The sequence below is a fragment of the Bombina bombina genome, chromosome 4 (genome assembly GCF_027579735.1).
Source record: "Bombina bombina isolate aBomBom1 chromosome 4, aBomBom1.pri, whole genome shotgun sequence".
Classification (NCBI taxonomy): Eukaryota; Metazoa; Chordata; class Amphibia; order Anura; family Bombinatoridae; genus Bombina; species Bombina bombina.
Window position 1 is genome coordinate 398,881,563 of NC_069502.1, and position 14,097 is coordinate 398,895,659.

At 38.7% G+C, this 14,097-nt stretch overlaps 1 protein-coding gene across 1 annotated transcript in view; it reads left to right on the forward strand.

The window, feature by feature from the left end:
• Nucleotides 1-14,097, forward strand: part of ATP11B (ATPase phospholipid transporting 11B (putative)) — a gene marked incomplete in the record, with an annotated part of 701,724 nt that overhangs the window by 148,532 nt on the left and 539,095 nt on the right. Inside the window, 1 exon segment of the mRNA XM_053710175.1 lies at nucleotides 13,994-14,083. Within this exon segment, the coding sequence (XP_053566150.1) occupies nucleotides 13,994-14,083 (90 nt within the window).

Here is a 14,097-nt window from a genome sequence, read left to right on the forward strand (position 1 = left end):
TTTTATTATGCCCTTCTACTGTTTCTAATGGTCTTTTAATTGAGGTTATTTATGTTGGGTATTTTAAGAGGATGATCTGCAGTAAGTCTGATTCCATTCCTTGTAGAAGGCTGAAAAAATAGCCTTATTCTTTAAAGCTTTTGTTTGAAGGACTAATGAGACATCTTTGATAATCTCAGAGTATTTTAGGAAGACACATTTTATATTGAAATCTGTTTTTCTCACTAAGTAGGGCTCTTGATGTGAAGGATAAACACATAAATTACAATATAATGCTCAAAAAAGAAAGCTTTGTGTGATTTTTCCTATCTGGAGAAAAAAGGTAACAATATAAGAATTAATTTTGTATTTGAATCTTTAAAAGGGACAGTAAAGTCAAAATTAATCTTTCATGATTCAGATAGAGCATGCAATTTTAAACATCTTTCCAATTTACTTATATTATAAATTTTGCTTAGTTTTACTGGTTTCATTTGTTAAAGAGTAATCCTAGGTGAGCTTGAAAGTGTGCATGTGTTCTTTGCCATAATGAATGTGCTTAAAACAATGTTATACATAGTTGCAATCTCTGCTGTCAGAGTGTCTAGCATTATATGGCAGCTGTGTATTCAACTATGTATAACATGTGCATGCTCCTGTGATCACCTATGATTTCTTTTTACCAAAGGATACCAAGAGAGATCTATTTCATAGGTTCTCTGTTATCGGTCGTTGAGATTAATCTCCTACCTCCCTTCTCTCTGAGCCTACGCTACCTATAGGGCGATTAATCCCTATTCCTGGTCATCTGTATATATCCTTGGTGAAGTAAGTTTGTGCTTGATTTTCTTCTGTGATATGCGCATCTCAGCATTTTGAAGCTCGATTCCTCTTGGAGTACAGTGAATGTCAGAGGGATGTGAAGGGAGTATCACCTATTGAATTCTATGGTTTTCCTTGCGGGAAATCTTTTAATAGGTTCTCTGTTATCGGTCATAGAGATTCATCTCCTACCTCCCTTTTCAGATCGACGATATACTCTCATATTCCATTACCTCTACTGATAACTGTTTCAGTACTGGTTTGGCTATCTGCTATATGTGGATGGGTGTCTTTCTGTAACTCTCAGCTATGGTTTGGCACTTTATGTATTAATGTAAAGTTCTAAATATACTGTATGTATTGTACTTATATTTGCCATGAGTCAGGTTTATGTATATTTCCTTTTGCAGACTATCAGTTTCAAAATTGGGAAAAACATATTTAGGAAGTTATTTTTTCTTACCTGGGGTATAGTTTTTTCTTCGAAATTGACTGTTTTCATTAATTTTCACGGGCAAAATTAGGCTTGCGAGGCCGCAAAATGCTGATATTTATTACGTCATTGTTGTCGCAATATTTTTTTGGCGCAAAGATGACGCAAATTAATCATTTCCTGTGTTTTAGTTGACGCCAGGTTTCCTTGCACAAGGTTGCGTCTGCCATGATACGAGCGCCACAAATTTTCATTTTGCGTTGTGCGTCTTACTTTACGCCAAATTATTTATTTTAACCCCACTTCCTATATGCCCCTTGCCTTTTTCTATGCTCAGAGGGCTATGCTGTTTGCATTTGTTTCCCTTTCCTTAGACTGCCATATAAGGAAATTGATCATGTTGTTTTTTTTCTCTTACATTTGCAAGATGTCTCAATCTGATCCTGCCTCAGAAACTACTGTTGGATTCCTGCTGCCTGATAAGTTCTACCAAAGATAAGTGTATCTGTTGTAAGTTAACAGAGATTATATCTCCAGCTGTGGTATGTAATAGTTGTCATTATCTTTTACATGCAGAGAATGTACTAGTACAATGCCTGTTGTTCCTTCAACATCTAATGTACATGATACCCTGTGAATATAAAAGATTGTATTGCTGATGCGATTCGGAAGGCTTTGTCTGCTATTCCGCCTTCTAATAAACCTAAAAGGTCTTTTAAAAATACTCATAAAGTTGATGAAATTTCAAATGACCAACAACATAAGGAATTATCCTCCTCTGATGAGGATCTATCTGATTCAGAAGATCCTACCTAAGATATTGACACTGACAAATCTTGGAGTATATTCGTTCTTCATTCTTTAAGAGGTGTTGATTACTTTGGATATTGAGGAAACTAGTCCTCTTGTTACTAAAACTAGTAAACGTTTAAATTCTGGTTATAAACCTCCTGTGGTTACTCCAGAGGTTTTTCCAGTTCCTGATGCTATTTTTAATATGATTTCAAAGGAATGGAATAGGCCTGGTGGTACTTTTATTCCTTTATCTAGGTTTAAAAAATTGTATTCTTTACCAGCAGTTAGATTGGAGTTTTGGGAAAAAATCCCCAAAGTTAATGGGGCTATTTCTACTCTTGCCAAGCGTACGACTATCCCTATGGAAGATAGTCCTTCCTTTAAGGACCCTTTAGATAGGAAACTTAAAGCTTATTTATATTCTGGCTATCTTCTCAGGCCTGCCATTTCTATGGCTGATGTTGCAGCTGCATCAACTTTTTGGTTGGAAAGATTAGCGCAACAGGAAACAGACCCTGATTTGTCTAGCATTGTTCGCTTGCTTCAACATTCTAATCATTTTATGTGTGATGCCATTTTTGATATCATCAAAATTGATGTTAGATCTATGTCTTTAGCTATTTTAGCTAGAAGAGCTTTGTGGCTCAAATATTGGAATGCTGACATGGTATTTAAGTCTAGATTACTATCTCTTGCTTTCCAAGATAACAATTTGTTTGGTTTTCAGTTGGATTTGATTATGTCAACTGTCACTGGGAGGAAGGGAGTTTTTCTTTCATGTAATTGGCAAGAGTCCATGAGCTAGTGACGTATGGGATATACAATCCTACCAGGAGGGGCAAAGTTTCCCAAACCTCAAAATGCCTATAAATACACCCCTCACCACACCCACAATTCAGTTTTACAAACTTTGCCTCCTATGGAGGTGGTGAAGTAAGTTTGTGCTAAGATTTCTACGTTGACATGCACTTCTCAGCATTTTGAAGCCCGATTCCTCTCAGAGTACAGTGAATGTCAGAGGGATGTGAAGGGAGTATCACCTATTGAATGCAATGGTTTTCCTCACGGGAGATCTATTTCATAGGTTCTCTGTTATCGGTCGTAGAGATTAATCTCCTACCTCCCTTTTCAGATCGACAATATACTCTCATATACCCTTACCTCTACTGATAACGGTTTCAGTACTGGTTTGGCTATCTGCTATATGTGGATGGGTGTCTTTTGGTAAGTATGTTTTTATTACTGTGTGATTACATTGGATATTGAGTGTTGATTACATTGGATATTGAGGAGACTAGTCCTCTTGATGTTAAAACTAGTAAACATTTAAATTCTGTTTTTAAACCTCCTGTGGTTACTCCAGAGGTTTTTCCAGTTCCTGATGCTATTTCTGATATGATTTCTAAGGAATGGAATAGGCCTGGTACTACTTTTATTCCTTCTTCAAGGTTTACAAAATTGTATCCATTACCAGCAATTACTATAGAGTTTTGGGAAAAGATCCCCAAAGTTGATGGGGCTATCTCAACTCTTGCTAAACGTACCACTATTCCTATGGAAGATAGTACTTCTTTTAAAGATCCTTTAGATAGGAAACTTGAATCTTATCTAAGGAAAGCCTATTTATATTCAGGTCATCTTCTCAGGCCTGCAATTTCTTTGGCTGATGTTGCAGCTGCATCAACTTTTTGGTTGGAAAATTTAACGCAACAAAAATTGGATTCTGATTTGTCTAGCATTGTTCGCTTACTGCAACATGCTAATCATTTTATTTGTGAAGCCATTTTTGATATCGTCAAAATTGATGTTAGATCTATGTCTTTAGCTATTCTAGCTAGAACAGCTTTGTGGCTTAAATCTTGGAATGCTGACATCACTTCTAAGTCAAGATTGCTATCTCTTTCTTTCCAAGGTAATAAGTTATTTGGTTCTCAGTTGGATTTGATTATTTCAACTGTCACAGGGGGGGAAGGGAGTTTTTTTGCCTCAGGATAAAAGACCTAAGGGTAAATCTAAAGCTTCTAACCGTTTTCGTTCCTTTCGACAAAATAAGGAACAAAAACCTAATCCTTGCCCCAAGGAATCTGTTTCCAATTGGAAACCTTCCTCAAATTGGAATAAATCCAAGCCATTTAAGAAACCAAAGCCAGCCCCTAAGTCCACATGAAGGTGCGGCCCTCATTCTAGCTCAGCTGGTAGGGGGCAGATTAAGATTTTTCAAGGATGTGTGGATAAATTCTGTCCAAAATCAATGGATTCAGAGTATTGTCTCTCAGGGGTACCGAATAGGATTCAGAGTAAGACCTCCTGTGAGAAGATTTTTTCTTTCACGCATGCCAGCAAATCCAGTAAAAGCTCAGGCTTTTCAGAAGTGTGTTTCAGACCTGGAGTTTTCAGGGGTAATCATGCCAGTTTCGTTTGAGGAACAGGGTCTGGGGTTTTATTCAAATCTATTCATTGTCCCAAAGAAGGAAAATTCATTCAGACCAGTTCTGGATCTGAAAATTTTGAATCGTTATGTAAGAGTACCAACTTTCAAAATGGTGACTATAAGGACTATTCTGCCTTTTGTTCAGCAAGGACATTATATGCCCACAATAGACTTGCAGGATGCATACCTTCATATTCCGATTCATCCAGATCATTATCAGTTTCTGAGATTCTCTTTTCTAGACAAGCAATACCAATTTGTTGCTCTTCCTTTTGGCCTAGCGACAGCTCCAAGAATCTTTTCAAAGGTTCTCGGTGCCCTACTCTCTGTAACCAGAGAGCGGGGTATTGCGATGTTTCCTTATTTGGACGATATCTTGGTAATAGCTAAGTCTTTACATTCTGCAGAATCTCCCACGAATCAACTAGTGTTGTTTCTTCGAAAACATGGTTGGAGGATCAATTTACCAAAGAGTTTCTTGATTCCTCAGACAAGGGTCACCTTTTTAGGCTTCCAGATAGATTCAGTGTCCATGACTCTGTCTCTAACAGGCAAGAGACGTTTAAAATTGGTTGCAGCCTGTCGGAATCTTCAGTCTCGGTCATTCCCTTCAGTAGCTATGTGCATGGAAGTTTTAGGTCTCATGACGCGATCCCCTTTGCTCGTTTTCACATGAGACCTCTCCAGCTTTGTATGCTGAACCAATGGTGCAGGGATTATACAAAGATATCACAATTAATATCCTTAAATCCCAATGTTCGACTCTCTCTGACTTGGTGGTTAGATCACCATCGTTTAGTACAAGGGGCTTCTTTCGTTTGGCCAACCTGGACTGTGATCACTACAGATGCAAGTCTTGCAGGTTGGGGAGCTGTTTGGGGATCTCTGACAGCACAAGGGGTTTGGAAATCTCAAGAGGTGAGATTACCAATCAATATTTTGGAACTCCGTGCAATTTTCAGGGCTCTTCAGATATGCCCTCTGTTGAAGAGAGAACCGTTCATTTGATTTCAGACAGACAATATCACAAATGTGGCATATGTCAATCATCAGGGTGGGACTCGCAGTCCCCAAGCTATGAAAGAAGTATCTCGGATACTTGCTTGGACGGAATCCAGCTCCTGTCTAATTTCTGCGGTTCATATCCCAGGTATAGACAATTGGGAGGCGGACTTTACATCTGGGGGAGTGGTCCCTCCATCCAGATGTGTTTTCTCAAATTGTTCAGATGTGGGGTCTTCAAGAAATAGATCTGATGGCCTCTCATCTAAACAAAAAACTTCCCAGGTACCTGTCCAGGTCCCGGGATCCTCAGGCGGAAGCAGTGGATGCGTTGACACTTCCTTGGTGTTATCAACCTGTTTATATCTTCCCGCCTCTAGTTCTTCTTCCAAGAGTGATCTCCAAAATCATCATGGAACAATCGTTTGTGTTGCTCGTGGCTCCAGCATGGCCTCACAGGTTTTGGTATGCGGATCTTGTTTGGATGTCCAGTTGCCAACCTTGGCCACTTCCATTAAGGCCGGACCTGCTGTCTCAAGGTCCGTTTTTCCATCAGGATCTCAAATCGTTAAATTTGAAGGTATGGAAATTGAACGCCTAGTGCTTAGTCATAGAGGTTTCTCTGACTTATTGTTTAAAGGCTGTGACACACTGCAAGCGGAGCGGTGCGCAGCGTGTAGATGCAGCTGTGCATGCTCAGTGTGTCCTGCCTTTTCATCTCTGAGCACTCTGCTGCATCAGGTCGCGTAGCTGAGCACTCAGAGATGAAATAATTGAAATTCAGAAGCGATGCGACACGGTGCGAAGCAGCTGCATCGCCTCGCGCCGCATCGCTTGCAGTGTGTCACAGCCTTTACACTATGTTGCAAGCTCGTAAATCTCTTTCTAGAAAGATTTATTATCGAGTTTGGAAAATTTATGTTTCATGGTGTTCTTCTCATAAATTCTCTTGGCATTCTTTCAGAATTCGTAGAATTTTACAGTTTCTTCAGGATGGTTTAGATAAGGGTTTGTCTGCAAGTTCCTTGAAGGGACAAATCTCTGCTCTTTCAGTTTTATTTCACAAAAAGATTGCTAAACTTCCTGATATTCACTGTTTTGTACAGGCTTTGGTCGTATCAAGCCTGTCATTAAATCAATCTCTCCTCCTTGGAATCTTAATTTGGTTTTGAAGGCTTTACAGCTTCCTCCATTTGAGCCTATGCATTCTTTGGACATTAAATTACTTTCTTGGAAAGTGTTGTTCCTTTTGGCCATCTCTTCTTGGCTTTTGATTCATCAGGCTTATTTGGAGTTGGGTCAGCTCCCGCCTCAGAGAACCACAGCTCATTCTACTAGATCAGTCTCCACTTCGTGGATTTTTAAGAATGAAGCTTCAGTTGATCAGATTTGCAAAGCAGCAACTTGGTCTTCTTTGCATACATTTACTAAATTCTACCGTTTTGATGTGTTTGCCTCTTCGGAAGCAGTTTCTGGTAGAAAAGTTCTTCAGGCAGCTGTTTCAGTTTGATTCCTCTGCTTTTGTTTTCAGTTTTTTCTTTTCAATTATGAGACTTATTTTTTGGGTTGTGGATTTAATTTTTTTAGCGGAAAATTGCTGTTATTATTTTTTCTTTCATGTAATTAGCAAGAGTCCATGAGCTAGTGACGTATGGGATATACATTCCTACCAGGAGGGGCAAAGTTTCCCAAACCTCAAAATGCCTATAAATACACCCCTCACCACACCCACAATTCAGTTTTACAAACTTTGCCTCCGATGGAGGTGGTGAAGTAAGTTTGTGCTAGATTCTACGTTGATATGCGCTCCGCAGCAAGTTGGAGCCCGGTTTTCCTCTCAGCGTGCAGTGAATGTCAGAGGGATGTGAGGAGAGTATTGCCTATTTGAATGCAGTGATCTCCTTCTACGGGGTCTATTTCATAGGTTCTCTGTTATCGGTCGTAGAGATTCATCTCTTACCTCCCTTTTCAGATCGACGATATACTCTTATATATACCATTACCTCTGCTGATTCTCGTTTCAGTACTGGTTTGGCTTTCTACAAACATGTAGATGAGTGTCCTGGGGTAAGTAAATCTTATTTTCTGTGACACTCTAAGCTATGGTTGGGCACTTTGTTTATAAAGTTCTAAATATATGTATTCAAACATTTATTTGCCTTGACTCAGAATGTTCAACTTTCCTTATTTTTCAGACAGTCAGTTTCATATTTGGGATAATGCATTTGATTTAATCATTTTTTCTTACCTTCAAAAATTTGACTTTTTTCCCTGTGGGCTGTTAGGCTCGCGGGGGCTGAAAATGCTTCATTTTATTGCGTCATTCTTGGCGCAGACTTTTTTGGCGCAAAAATTCTTTTCCGTTTTTCCGGTGTCATACGTGTCGCCGGAAGTTGCGTCATTTTTTGACGTTATTTTGCGCCAAAAATGTCGGCGTTCCGGATGTGGCGTCATTTTTGGCGCCAAAAAGCATTTAGTCGCCAAATAATGTGGGCGTCTTATTTGGCGCTAAAAAATATGGGCGTCGCTTTTGTCTCCACATTATTTAAGTCTCATTTTTCATTGCTTCTGGTTGCTAGAAGCTTGTTCTTTGGCATTTTTTCCCATTCCTGAAACTGTCATTTAAGGAATTTGATCAATTTTGCTTTATATGTTGTTGTTTTTTCTCTTACATATTGCAAGATGTCTCACGTTGCATCTGAGTCAGAAGATACTACAGGAAAATCGCTGTCTAGTGCTGGATCTACCAAAGCTAAGTGTATCTGCTGTAAACTTTTGGTAGCTATTCCTCCAGCTGTTGTTTGTATTGATTGTCATGACAAACTTGTTAAAGCAGATAATATTTCCTTTAGTAAAGTACCATTGCCTGTTGCAGTTCCTTCAACATCTAAGGTGCAGAATGTTCCTGATAACATAAGAGATTTTGTTTCTGAATCCATAAAGAAGGCTATGTCTGTTATTTCTCCTTCTAGTAAACGTAAAAAATCTTTTAAAACTTCTCTCCCTACAGATGAATTTTTAAATGAACATCATCATTCTGATTCTGATGACTCTTCTGGTTCAGAGGATTCTGTTTCAGAGGTTGATGCTGATAAATCTTCATATTTATTTAAAATGGAATTTATTCGTTCTTTACTTAAAGAAGTTCTAATTGCTTTAGAAATAGAGGATTCTGGTCCTCTTGATACTAATTCTAAACGTTTGGATAAGGTATTTAAATCTCCTGTGGTTATTCCAGAAGTTTTTCCTGTTCCTAATGCTATTTCTGCAGTAATTTCCAAAGAATGGGATAAATTGGGTAATTCATTTACTCCCTCTAAACGTTTTAAGCAATTATATCCTGTGCCGTCTGACAGATTAGAATTTTGGGACAAAATCCCTAAAGTTGATGGGGCTATTTCTACCCTTGCTAAACGTATTACTATTCCTACGTCAGATGGTACTTCGTTTAAGGATCCTTTAGATAGGAAAATTGAGTCCTTTCTAAGAAAAGCTTATCTGTGTTCAGGTAATCTTCTTAGACCTGCTATATCTTTGGCTGATGTTGCTGCAGCTTCAACTTTTTGGTTGGAAACCTTAGCGCAACAAATAACACATCATGATTCTCATGATATTATTATTCTTCTTCAGCATGCTAATAATTTTATCTGTGATGCCATCTTTGATATTATCAGAGTTGATGTCAGGTTTATGTCTCTAGCTATTTTAGCTAGAAGATCTTTATGGCTTAAGACTTGGAATGCTGATATGGCTTCTAAATCAACTCTACTTTCCATTTCTTTCCAGGGTAACAAATTATTTGGTTCTCAGTTGGATTCTATTATTTCAACTGTTACTGGTGGGAAAGGAACTTTTTTACCACAGGATAAAAAATCTAAGGGTAAAAACAGAGCTAATTATCGTTTTCGTTCCTTTCGTTTCAACAAAGAACAAAAACCTGATCCTTCATCCTCAGGAGCAGTTTCAGTTTGGAAACCATCTCCAATCTGGAATAAATCCAAGCCAGCCAGAAAGGCAAAGCCTGCTTCTAAGTCCACATGAAGGTGCGGCCCTCATTCCAGCTCAGCTGGTAGGGGGCAGGTTACGTTTTTTCAAAGAAATTTGGATCAATTCTGTTCACAATCTTTGGATTCAGAACATTGTTTCAGAAGGGTACAGAATTGGTTTCAAGATGAGACCTCCTGCAAAGAGATTTTTTCTTTCCCGTGTCCCAGTAAATCCAGTAAAAGCTCAAGCATTTCTGAATTGTGTTTCAGATCTAGAGTTGACTGGAGTAATTATGCCAGTTCCAGTTCAGGAACAGGGGATGGGGTTTTATTCAAATCTCTTCATTGTACCAAAGAAGGAGAATTCCTTCAGACCAGTTCTGGATCTAAAAATATTGAATCGTTATGTAAGGATACCAACGTTCAAGATTGTAACTGTAAGGACTATCTTGCCTTTTGTTCAGCAAGGGAATTATATGTCCACAATAGATTTACAGGATGCATATCTGCATATTCCAATTAATCCGGATCATTATCGGTTCCTGAGATTCTCTTTTCTGGACAAGCATTACCAGTTTGTGGCTCTGCCGTTTGGCCTTGCTACAGCTCCAAGAATTTTTACAAAGGTTCTCGGTGCCCTTCTGTCTGTAATCAGAGAACAGGGTATTGTGGTATTTCCTTATTTGGACGATATCTTGGTACTTGCTCAGTCTTTACATTTAGCAGAATTTCATACGAATCGACTTGTGTTGTTTCTTCAAGATCATGGTTGGAGGATCAATTTACCAAAAAGTTCATTGATTCCTCAGACAAGGGTAACCTTTCTGGGTTTCCAAATAGATTCAGTGTCCATGACTCTGTCTTTAACAGACAAGAGGCGTCTAAAACTGATGGCAGCTTGTCGAAACCTTCAGTCACAATCATTCCCTTCGGTAGCCTTATGCATGGAAATTCTAGGTCTTATGACTGCTGCATCGGACGCGATCCCCTTTGCTCGTTTTCACATGCGACCTCTTCAGCTTTGTATGCTGAATCAATGGTGCAAGGATTACACAAAGATATCTCAATTAATATCTTTAAAACCGATTGTTCGACACTCTCTAACGTGGTGGACAGATCACCATCGTTTAATTCAGGGGGCTTCTTTTGTGCTTCCGACCTGGACTGTAATTTCAACAGATGCAAGTCTCACAGGTTGGGGAGCTGTGTGGGGGTCTCTGACAGCACAAGGGGTTTGGGAATCTCAGGAGGTGAGATTACCAATCAATATTTTGGAACTCCGTGCAATTTTCAGAGCTCTTCAGTTTTGGCCTCTTCTGAAGAGAGAATCGTTCATTTGTTTTCAGACAGACAATGTCACAACTGTGGCATACATCAATCATCAAGGAGGAACTCACAGTCCTCTGGCTATGAAAGAAGTATCTCGAATTTTGGTTTGGGCGGAATCCAGCTCCTGTCTAATCTCTGCGGTTCATATCCCAGGTGTAGACAATTGGGAAGCGGATTATCTCAGTCGCCAAACGTTGCATCCGGGCGAATGGTCTCTTCACCCAGAGGTATTTCTTCAGATCGTTCAAATGTGGGAACTTCCAGAAATAGATTTGATGGCGTCCCATCTAAACAAGAAACTTCCCAGGTATCTGTCCAGATCCCGGGATCCTCAGGCGGAGGCAGTGGATGCATTATCACTTCCTTGGAAGTATCATCCTGCCTATATCTTTCCGCCTCTAGTTCTTCTTCCAAGAGTAATCTCCAAGATTCTGAAGGAATGCTCGTTTGTTCTGCTGGTAGCTCCGGCATGGTCTCACAGGTTTTGGTATGCGGATCTTGTCCGGATGGCCTCTTGCCAACCGTGGACTCTTCCGTTAAGACCAGACCTTCTGTCACAAGGTCCTTTTTTCCATCAGGATCTGAAATCCTTAAATTTAAAGGTATGGAGATTGAACGCTTGATTCTTCGTCAAAGAGGTTTCTCTGACGCTGTGATTAATACTATGTTACAGGCTCGTAAATCTGTATCTAGAGAGATATATTATAGAGTCTGGAAGACTTATATTTCTTGGTGTCTTTCTCATCATTTTTCTTGGCATTCTTTTAGAATTCCGAGAATTTTACAGTTTCTTCAGGATGGTTTAGATAAAGGTTTGTCCGCAAGTTCCTTGAAAGGACAAATCTCTGCTCTTTCTGTTCTTTTTCACAGAAAGATTGCTATTCTTCCTGATAGTCATTGTTTTGTACAAGCTTTGGTTCGTATAAAACCTGTCATTAAGTCAATTTCTCCTCCTTGGAGTTTGAATTTGGTTCTGGGGGCTCTTCAAGCTCCTCCGTTTGAACCTATGCATTCATTGGACATTAAATTACTTTCTTGGAAAGTTTTGTTCCTTTTGGCCATCTCTTCTGCCAGAAGAGTTTCTGAATTATCTGCTCTTTCTTGTGAGTCTCCTTTTCTGATTTTTCATCAGGATAAGGCGGTGTTGCGAACTTCTTTTGAATTTTTACCTAAAGTTGTGAATTCCAACAACATTAGTAGAGAAATTGTGGTTCCTTCATTATGTCCTAATCCTAAGAATTCTAAGGAGAAATCGTTGCATTCTTTGGATGTTGTTAGAGCTTTGAAATATTATGTTGAAGCTACTAAATCTTTCAGAAAGACTTCTAGTCTATTTGTTATCTTTTCCGGTTCTAGAAAAGGCCAGAAAGCTTCTGCCATTTCTTTGGCATCTTGGTTGAAATCTTTAATTCATCTTGCCTATGTTGAGTCGGGTAAAACTCCGCCTCAGAGAATTACAGCTCATTCTACTAGGTCAGTTTCTACTTCCTGGGCGTTTAGGAATGAAGCTTCGGTTGATCAGATTTGCAAAGCAGCAACTTGGTCCTCTTTGCATACTTTTACTAAATTCTACCATTTTGATGTATTTTCTTCTTCTGAAGCAGTTTTTGGTAGAAAAGTACTTCAGGCAGCGGTTTCAGTTTGAATCTTCTGCTTATGTTTTTCGTTAAACTTTATTTTGGGTGTGGATTATTTTCAGCAGGAATTGGCTGTCTTTATTTTATCCCTCCCTCTCTAGTGACTCTTGTGTGGAAAGATCCACATCTTGGGTAATCATTATCCCATACGTCACTAGCTCATGGACTCTTGCTAATTACATGAAAGAAAACATAATTTATGTAAGAACTTACCTGATAAATTCATTTCTTTCATATTAGCAAGAGTCCATGAGGCCCGCCCTTTTTTTGTGGTGGTTATGATTTTGTATAAAGCACAATTATTCCAATTCCTTATTTTATATGCTTTCGCACTTTTTTATCACCCCACTTCTTGGCTATTCGTTAAACTGAATTGTGGGTGTGGTGAGGGGTGTATTTATAGGCATTTTGAGGTTTGGGAAACTTTGCCCCTCCTGGTAGGAATGTATATCCCATACGTCACTAGCTCATGGACTCTTGCTAATATGAAAGAAATGAATTTATCAGGTAAGTTCTTACATAAATTATGTTTTATACCTCCCTCTCTAGTGACTCTTCTGTGGAGTTCCACATCTTGGGTATTACTATCCCATACGTCACTAGCTCATGGACTGTTGCCAATTACATGAAAGAAAACATAATTTATGTAAGAACTTACCTGATCAATGCATTTCTTTCATATTGGCAAGAGTCCATGAGACCCACCCTTTTTATGGTGGTTATGATTTTGTGTATAAAGCACAATTATTTCCAGTTCCTTTTTTTATGCTTTTTTACTCCTTTATCTAAACCACTACTTTGCTATTCCTTGAACTGAATTGTGGGTGTGGTGAGGGGTGTATTTGCCCCTCCTGGTAGGATTGTATATCCCATACGTCACTAGCTCATTAACTCTTGCCAATATGAAAGAAATGAATTTATCAGGTAAGTTCTTACATAAATTATGTTTTTTATCCACCATGGTCATATCCCTTAATCTGTTGTGGGAGCAATAGTGGTTATACTTAACCCTCCCAGATTGTTTGTTTCATATACCTATGATTGTCAAGTGACCACTGTTGTCATTGTGATCAGCTCATGGCCATCTGGGCATGTGACCCCTCCATTGAAAGATTGGCACTAACAAAATGTTTTGAAAGTATTTAAAGTAATCTTGCTTGCAAAATTTGCATTGTTTTACAGTCCATGGGCAAAATCCTTGAAAAAACATTGTAAATGTGTATCCTCTTCATTTGCTGGGTTCATTTAGGGACAAGTATAAATGAGTTCCAGCAGTGATCAAACAATCACTGTGTAGAAGGTTTCAGGTTACTGTGTTCATCTTTATTGCTTTAATATGTGCTTTCAAATCCGAGACGAATCCTATGACCCATGGTTTCTAAAATTTATTAATATTGGCTAAACACTTTGTGAATTATTCTACATATATCGCAAATGTGACATCATGGTCTGGCTGCTTAAAAAAATAATTATAATTATAATCATTATCTGTAACTTTTTACCCTGTATGTGTGCTCCTATATATGAAATATATTTGTTTAACTTTGGATCTAATTACATTTTTCATTTATTTTTGCAGTACACTGTATGGAATTTTATTCCGAAAAATTTATTTGAGCAGTTCAGAAGAATAGCCAATTTCTATTTCCTCATCATTTTTCTGGTGCAGGCAAGTATACTTCT